The 9278-nt window shown below is 42.3% G+C and overlaps 1 protein-coding gene across 3 annotated transcripts in view; it reads left to right on the forward strand.

Annotated features, from left to right (window-relative positions):
- The window catches only part of LOC101851044 (E3 ubiquitin-protein ligase TRIM9), a 155647-nt gene that overhangs the window by 69857 nt on the left and 76512 nt on the right, over positions 1-9278 (forward strand). For all 3 annotated transcript variants that reach the window (XM_013083230.2, XM_005099601.3, XM_005099602.3), the window contains exons 4-5: positions 4442-4537; positions 8351-8584. In XM_013083230.2, coding sequence (XP_012938684.1) covers positions 4442-4537; positions 8351-8584 — 330 coding nt within the window. The remainder of the gene's footprint in view (positions 1-4441; positions 4538-8350; positions 8585-9278) is intronic.

Genomic DNA, 9278 nt, shown 5'->3' on the forward strand with positions numbered 1-9278 from the left:
TCTCTCTCTCTCTCTCTCTCTCTCTCTCTCTCTCTCTCTCTCTCTCTCTCTGACTGTCTTTGTGCATTTTCATTAATTCATGTCCCAGCTCGTCAGTTTCCCTTCACTCATTCTTGTTTTCACAAGTCAACTCTCCAATCATCCCAGCTCTTTTCCCCGTGCCTAGCATAGCCCTTTTCCGTCTATTTTGATATTTCATCCCCGTCCCCTCCTCCATTCCACACTTTCGCGGCGTTTGCAGTGACGGGGGATCTGAAAGAAGCTTTGAGACATTGGGTGTTTACCGAGTCTTTTACGGTCAGTTTTGGGGTCGTATTGACTCTCGTGTTCCAAAGAAACAGGGGAGATCACTCATTCTCGCAAAGGCCGATCACTCCATAGAAGATCGATGGACACTTTCGAGGCAGATAATCGAGGACTTTGATGGGAGGAGAGAAAGACTTAAGGAAAAATCCTAGGCTTGGGAATAAGGGTGTATACTGAGCCTGAGAAAAGCTCAAGCAGTTAGCTGAGGCGTGTTGGGAGTTACAGTTCACTTTGGGTTAAAAAAAGGTTGTGTTTTTTTATGAACCTGAAATAGGAAAACGTAAGCTTGCTACTTTGAGATCTGGTGTTCAAGGGTTAAAAGGCAAATTCAAACAGGATGGAGTCCAGCAGGGGCATGTCGACCGCCCTCTCTCCCCTCGATAGCTGGGCGCACGTGCAAGATTGATTCTACGTATGCGCGGACAGGCGCTCGTGTTACCCTCTTTCACATTTTTCATTGATGTCTGTCAAAACGAGTATTCAGGTTTCCGTGCTTGCTTTTGTTCTGCCACAAGTCAGGCCATCACGTTTGACCGTTCCATGTCACAATAATAAAAGCTGTATGCGGAAGAGGAAGAAGTTAGATTATGCATTTGACACTGAAGATTAATCTTAGCGAAGGAACTCTCTTATAGTCCGTCTATTGTGTTGATGGTCTTCGTTTATTTTGAAAAAAAATATACAAGGGCAATGCCCCTGACCTTTTTTCATACCAGAGCCATTCGATGTTCCACAATATCCGTGACTGTGAGAATACTATCTCTCCACAGGACCTTGTCTTGCGTCATTCTCATGCAAATAAGATAGTACCATCCATTGAACACAATTTTCTTCTCTGGGACACTACCAAAGGAAATGAGACTTCTAGCCCTGGGGGAAATATCGCTCATGGGAGACTAGCAATAGAGCCAAGGCGTCGCCGCGAAGCGTAGTCGCTCTCTGACAAGCACTTGTTTGGGACCAAGGCGCAAGGCTTTATTTTCATCTTTAAAAAAAAAATTGTAAAAGTTTCACGCCCCCATCGACTCAAGTTAAAACTTTAATGAGGTGGGCTGACCCGACACTTCCCGCAAGGGCTTACACCCAATTGCGAGGGATATTTGCTGTCAGTAGAAAGATGAAGATGTTCAATGAATTATATTCCCCTAGTGGTATTTGGACTCACACCATTTTGCGTAGAAGGGAAACAGCCTAACCAAGACACCACATAGTATGTCTCTGGTACTATTTTATTCTAAGCTTTAGTCTCCGACTATTTGCCAGTGAATATTCCCCTTTGAAAAATTGTTATTCACCAATATGAACAAAGCACTTGTCTCATCAGTGCAAAGAGAAAGCTACGTTTATGGGCCTGTGCTTGATGTTAGGCTGGGCAAATTTCATTACTTCAATTTCTGGGTCTTTGTTTAAAGCTTCGAATTGGAACAATGGGAAAGAAGGACAATTGAGCTTTATGTCCCCAGCGCCACACAAGGAGAGACATCCTGTTGTACTTGTCGCGTTTGGACCTCAATCTGCACGTGTCCTTTTCAAGAAAGAGATAATTATTGTTTCATGGTGGCAAATCAATCATTTTATGAAATAAAGTTTACTAGCCAATATTGGGAAATAAACTCCTCCTATTTGGATAAACCGCGAAGACTTATAAAACGGGGCTCTGTTTTCTCCCTTTTTCTCTCTGATGCCCACCAGGGCACGGCTATAGAATTCTGGCACAAAAATTCTTTTCTCAGCCTTAGTCATTTGCATAGACGAGAGACTGAGCGGCGCCGTTTTCAAATGACTGACTTATGAGTCTTGCCCTTATGAATTTCTGATACATCAGTTTCGTATTTGCTCTGACTCACGTGAGTGCGTGATCTTACAAAGGGACTGAGCAGTAACTCCAGCCACATTCCTTATTTAGGTCATCTCTAGTGACCGTTAACGCATTCAGCTAAATGGTCCCGCGCATAGAGCAACAGGTTTCAGGGTTCCTATTTATTGATGATGCTTCGTGCAGTGGGAGAAGCTGTGCTTCTTTCTGCCTCGCTACCACCAGGAGCCGTCACTTGAGGGTCACGAGAACCCGATACGTCTCTCTGGGCGATGAACGTGCTCAGCTCTTAGCCAAGGCCGGGCCAGCTCATCCAATAATTACCGAGCGAAAGAGTACAGGCTCAAATAGGGGATAAGGGGATACGGAGGATGTTTGAAGTTGTAGAAGTATCTTGTCCCCCCTGTGGAACCTTTGTGTGTGTGCTGTGAATGACGATCAAAGTGTTTGACTGGTCGGAGGTGACTAGCTGATTGTAAAGGAGTGAAAGAAAGAGAAGAAAAGGGAGGGATGAATGGAGGGAGAGAGAGAAAAGGAGAGAGAGAGAGAGAGAGAGAGAGAGAGAGAGAGAGAGAGAGAGGGGGAGAGAGAGAGAGAGACGGGGAGAGAGAGAGACACCGACAGACAGACAGACACACAGACAGACAGACAGACAGACAGACAGACAGACAGACAGACAGACAGAGACGGAGACAGAGACATAAAGACACAGAGACTCAGAGAGAGATCAAGATGAAGGGGAAGTGAGTAGCCGATTGTAAAGGAAAGAAAGAGAGAAAGAAAGAGAGAGATGGAGAATGTGAAATGAATAAATTAGAGAGAGAGAGAAAGAGAGAGAGAGAGAGTGTGTGTGTGTGTGTGTGTGTGTGTGTGTGTGTGTGTGTGTGTGAGTTTTTGAGAGAGAGAGAGAGAGAGAGAGAGAGAGAGAGAGAGAGAGAGAGAGAGAGAGAGAGAGAGAGAGAGAGAGAGAGAGAGAGAGAGAGAGAGAGAGCTCAACTCTCAATCTGAACTCATTTCTCATTACGATGCTTTAAGCTACTAGGTAAAAAAAGGCTTTCACTTTCCTTGAGAGGGTTCATTGAGGGGGGGGGGGGGTTAAACTTTACATTTCCCAATAAGTAAGGTGCCTGCAGCCCTGTACTTGCAGCTGGCCGAAGTACATATGTGTGGACGTCGATGGTCAATGTACTACTGAGCAACCCAATGCGTCTTATTATTGTAGACAGTAAACTTCGTTTCGTCTTTCTCCCATCGTATAGCTCCACTGACCACAAGGCTGGCCATATGTCCGTATCGTCAAAGCATGGTCCTCATTAACGTGTTTGTTTGTCTATTGTTATGCACGCGTCTCGTGTGTCCGCCAGCCGTCTCCAATGCCGTTGTTTGTTTGTGATACTAAATTACTCAGGGAATAAAGCACGCCCCAAGAGCGGTATCGGTTACTCGGTACTGCGAGAATACACGACAAAACGCAAAACCGGGACGACAGCAAGGAGGGAGTACGCATCAAAGCATGCAGCACTGCGCACGGAATAATAACATTACTGAATGCGTGCATGAATGATTCCGTGTCCGACATGACCCCGAATGTAGAGTAGAATTCTGATTTAGCCAGAGGCTCTGACCATTTTGTGTATTTTCCTCTTTATTTCGAAGGATTGAGAATGTTTTGTCGGAGTGCGCATTTTATGTCACAGCGGTGTCCAAATTGTTTTTGCATTCAGAGTGTAGGCCCTTTTAATGAGCCATTTGTTTGATGCAGCATCAATGCAGAAATAACTGACCATATTCGGTGAACGATTTCATTTCCCTTTTACACCACATCGATTGGACGCGGAGCTTTGACATTTTATTGAACATTGTAGGCGGATCGTGTTTCTTTTTTTTTTTGGGGGGGTGGGGGTGTCTAAAATTTTTATTTTTGACTTTCCTATTATTGTATACACTATTTCACGAACACTCTCATTATTTAGAAGCCATTTCACATCTTCTTTGTATTTCAGTTACTTACGAGTTGCCCCGTACGTTCTTGCCATGGGTTGAGGATTTGCTGGGAGTTCTATTGTCGTCTCCATCTTTTTATTCTTCAAGACAACCTTCCTATTTTTCTAAATTTTCCTTTACAAAAGGTTAATTTGTTCTCGTGTTGCCACTCAACAACCTTAACCGGCTGCATAGACTGCTCTTTACTTGTTATCTTCAGTTATTTTGTGTATGCATCCTATTGTAATGGGGCTTTTTGTTTGTGATAAAATGCATTCGACCAGTCGTCAATTTGTTTCTTTCTTTTAAATCAAATTATTTCTTTGTCTTTCTCAGAGTGAACTGTCCCAGAACCTCCAGGCGTTATCTGAGAAGGCCAAGTCTGGCACGGAGTTTATTCAACGGTTGAAAAAAATGGCAGACAGTGTCAGCGTGAGTACACTTTTTCTTGAACTTGTCTAGATTAAGGCCTACATTTCTTTTCCAAAACAATATTTTCCTCATTGAAAAAGTGAATGACGTTCGTCATAAAAATGATTTTTACGTTCTTTTTCATCATTGTCTGTTATTACTAATTAAAGAATGCCTGGCTCATTGTTATAACGCTGAAACAACTGTCCTGTTCCCCCCCCCTCCCCTCTTTTTTCGAAAACTATTTAAATTTACTGCATACCGGTGGTGTTCATTGCACACAACGTGAATTTTTTATTTTCAAATATTTTAAAAAGAAATGCGCAAAATCAAGTTATTCGCAAAATATTAAAAGGACACTACTGCAGCAGAGCACATGACACTACCCGTGTGAATAAATTCACGAATTCAAAACAAGATGGGCAAAAGGTGGAAACGAAGTTCTCGGTAAAAAAAAAAGCCATAAAAAACACACCCACCCCATCCCCGCCAAAAAACCGCAACAACAACAACAACAACATCAACAACAACAACAACAACAAAAATCAAAAGTTATAATAATACTTCCATTTCTGTGTAGAGTCACTTAGAAACTCAACACGAACATAGTGTTTAAAGATGCAATGCGCTGTGCAGCGTCGAGGTAGTATGAAATATACTGTACAGATCACCTTCTCCCTAACCTATCCCGTAAACTGGATGTCCGTCGGGGCGCTTTTGAAGATTTGGCCACCAGCTTCCTCCACTCCTTTCGGTCTTCAGCTGTACAGATACAGAATGTATTTCACTGGTCTCTGCGTAATTGGTAGTAGTAACGCCATCACTCAAAACTGTAACCATCGATGCATGAAAAATTCAGAGATGTTTTCGACTAGGAATTTCTGAAAGCAAATACCTTACTCGAATGTCATCACCTTCCAAACTTTATCAGCGAATGTTGTTTCACCCACGGGTTAATTTGCATCACCAAAATTAGGACATCATTTTCTATGGAGTAGTCTCGTATGATCTCTACGTGAAACCCCAGCCTGTCAGCCTCCCTATCAACCCGTACCCAACCTCTCTCTCGAGCTTTCGAAACCCAGAAACACACACAAACTCTCTCTCTCTCTCTCTCTCTCTCTCTCTCTCTCTCTCTCTCTCTCTCTCTCTCATTCTCTCTCTCTCTCATCCTCTCTCCCATTCTCTCTGCTCTCACTCTCTCTTTCTCTCTCTCTATCACTCTCTCTCTCTCTCTCTCTCTCTCTCTCTCTCTCTCTCTCTCTCTCTCTCCCTCTCTTGCTTCCTTTATTTACTCCACCCCACCCCGGGACCTCTCCAACACTCACTCCTTTCAAGTAGTTTTCTTTTCTTCTATAATACTATGATGTCTCTTCCTTACTCACGCACGTCCCTGACTCTGAATCTGCACTTCGACCCATTGGCCTCTCTGTGAGTAGATGAGAGGACCGGCCTGAGATCGGAGTACATTTCAACGCATCACAAATGAGGAGCTAAGACCTTAATTCGCTTACACCCTAAACCTAGTTCTACTCTCGGAGATAATTCTGTCTCTTCTCCCCGAATAATCGATGTACCCAGCTCGCTCATCTTTTAAAGGGCTTTTCCTCTTCGTTCCCAACACAGCCCATCACACAGGGGTTTCGCACAATATTACTTCTTTTTTTTTTTCATCAACCCCCACCCCTGTTCTCATGTGAGCGTTTTCTAAACTAAACCATAGCGTTTTCTTTTTTTTTTCTTTTTTCTTTTTAAATTACAAAACACACGAGCGTATAACTCTACCCCCTATCCACCCCAACCCCTCCTCAACCCTTAGAACAATGCATCGAGGCCAACTTTTCCATTTTCGCAATCTCCAATCTCAGCCCCTTCTGACCCACAATCCCACAGCCTCTGGTCTTCCCGTCATCCTCTGCTCTCTGCCTCATGCGCCTGTCATCTGCATTCTCTTTGCTCTGTCCGTTGCTCTTTTCAGAGGTCAGATGTCACCCTCTGTAGTTTCTACGACTTCGCTCTTGTTCCGCTATTACTTGTATCTCTCGTCTTTATCCCCAATATTATGTGCAATTCTTGAGTTGGTTTACTCCTCTCTCGTACATAGAAAACTGCTATTTTTGTTTGCTTGTTTTAGGGGAGGGCAAGGGGGACTCGTTTATTGATCTCTTTCTTCTTTGGGATAGGAAAGTGCATGTAGTTGTATATTGCATTTGCTCGAACCGCTGTAAGCGAGGTTTCTGAATCGGTACGACAGGCGATCTGGTCTTTCGTCTTTCATTTTATTTCTTTCACTCCACTCCCGACCTTTGCGCCACTTCATCAGTAGCCTATACGCTACGGTTACACGTCTCACAAAGTACTGTCAGCGTATTACAATACTTGTTTCCATCATTCGGAATAATGTCACAAAATACGCACTTTTTATTGTAATAATGGATTGTACTGAGTGGCCGGCCCCCATTTTTGCTTCGAGTCCCCCCGGACGATCCACCCACACAGTCATAAAAAGCACTGGTTGCTTATCGACTTTGCGGCCTAATGGGAACTGTTGACCAAAATTATGGATTTCTGACAACTCATTTTTTAATCGGTTGTTGCCATATCGATTTGTATTTTCCCTATATATTCTGCTCACTACCTATTGATCAAATTAATGCCTTTTCTCACTAACATTTCGGAATATTATAAGAGGATTTACACCTTATATAGATCGCCTTGACCCACTATAGCTTGCCTTGGCTTCGTTTATACGACAAAGTAGGTGCCTTTCGAAAGCGATCTTGCTTCAACAATAATAATGATGAAAATTTAAAATATCATTTTTCAAAAAGTAAAAAGACAAAATGTTCACAGCAAAGAGAGCTGATTTCTAAAACACTGTGTTCAAAGTCCATGGAGGTACCCCTAATACACCACGATCTATTCTGTAACTATGCTGAATTTGCCAAAACGCGTTCTAGCAAGGGGTTATTTTCCCGACAGTATTGTCAATACAAGGACGCAAGGATTCCCGTGGAAAGACAGGAAAAAGGGGAAATAGAAAATGAGCAGTAGATTGACAATCACGTTGACCGCCAGTGGTGTTGCTTTAAGATATCTTCTAGAGACATACAATGATTTGATATTTAGGATTTCAATACATGTTATGTTTGGTAACTTATGTCAGCATTTATTTATGCAAAACATATCAAAGTAAGCCAAATTTTCATAGGGGGGCGTAAAACTTATGTTTTACTTGTTATGTTTTTAAAAGCTGTTATCAAAAGCCAACCGATTATTCAAAGCACGAGGGAGAATCTTCTGTGTCCACTTACCGCCATACCATCTCTTTCATACATATAAACACAAACTCGTCAGATCCCGGGAACGTAATTTCAAGCGGCTACTTGTATTCTTGATCATATCGAAACTCAATTTCCACATCTGTCTGCATCCCCGGAAAAGTCGTCTGTATCGTCTTGATCTTGTCTGCTCTGGTATATCAAAGAGCCAACTCCTCTCTAAAAATAATAGTAATAAACAAAACAACAAGCATAAATATCAAAATAGTTAAATATTATGGAAAGAAATCCCATCCACTCCCACCTCCATACAAACACACGCTTGAAGGATATGGGCCCCTTTTAAAGTTTGGGCAGTTTTGTTTGTTCTTGTTTGTTTTTGTTTTTGTTTTGTTTGTGTTTTCTTTGGTTGGTGCACAAGGTAATTCATAAATTTGACTCAATGCATGCGGAACGATAAAGCTGAAGTTTGAATCTTGGAAACTTGAAAACGTGGGCCCACACTTTAAGGTAAAACATAACAACGTTGTTTTTTTGTCAACTGCTTCCACAGGGAAACTGTGCGGAATTCGAGAAGACCGTCATCGCTCAATGCGACGCACTCATCGAGGTCATCAAGCAGCGAAAGGCCGAGTTGTTAGAAAACGTGGCTGAAGAAAAGGCGCTCAAGGTTCGAAGCCTGAAGGAGCAGGTATCAGACTGCACTGCACTGTTGCAAAGGACCACGGGACTTCTGCAGTTCTGCATTGAGGTGCTCAAGGAGAGCGACTCCACATCTTTCCTGCAGGTTAGTCTCTCTTTCTTTTTGCTTTTTTTTGCTGTATTTTCTTTCGATCTTTCCGCCTTTTTTCATTCTTCTCATTTTTTTTTATCTTTTGAAATGTGATCATTTTCCTTTATTGTATTTGTTGTAATGCATGATATATTCCGTCAATAGTTTGCTTTTTCTACGTTTTGTTTTTGTTCAGTTTATACCTTTCCTTTTTTCTTTAAATATATTTTTTTACGGATTTTAAAATCTTTTCTTTTTGTGGGGGTGTTTCTATGTTTTGTAATACATTTTTTTTCTTTTCTTACAATGGAAGTAAAAATAATAAATATCAGAGACAGAAGAGGACAGTTCTGGTACAATTCCTGTCCCCATTTAGTTTATCACCAGACTCGTCTCAACAGAGCTCTCAAAGTCTTTAGTCTTTTGCTTCTTTGCTTGCGCTCGGGGAAGTCAAAGAGTACTTGCAATCCCTTTTTTTCTGATCGTATCGGCGTTTACCGAAATCCTATGGGCCTGGTATGGCCACGCGACGCAACGAATTATCTATAATCTTCTTTCGCTCTCCCGTCTTTCTCCTTTCATATTCTCTTTAGCCCCTTCGATCATACGTCGTTCCTAACTTGGCCGTCTTTTTGTCTCATCATGTGGCCTATTATCACTTTTCTTTCCTTAAAAAATACATTGCTGAGGCTGTGTCCAACCCCCCCCC

The sequence above is a fragment of the Aplysia californica genome, unplaced genomic scaffold (assembly GCF_000002075.1).
Source record: "Aplysia californica isolate F4 #8 unplaced genomic scaffold, AplCal3.0 scaffold00219, whole genome shotgun sequence".
Lineage (NCBI taxonomy): Eukaryota > Metazoa > Mollusca > Gastropoda > Aplysiida > Aplysiidae > Aplysia > Aplysia californica.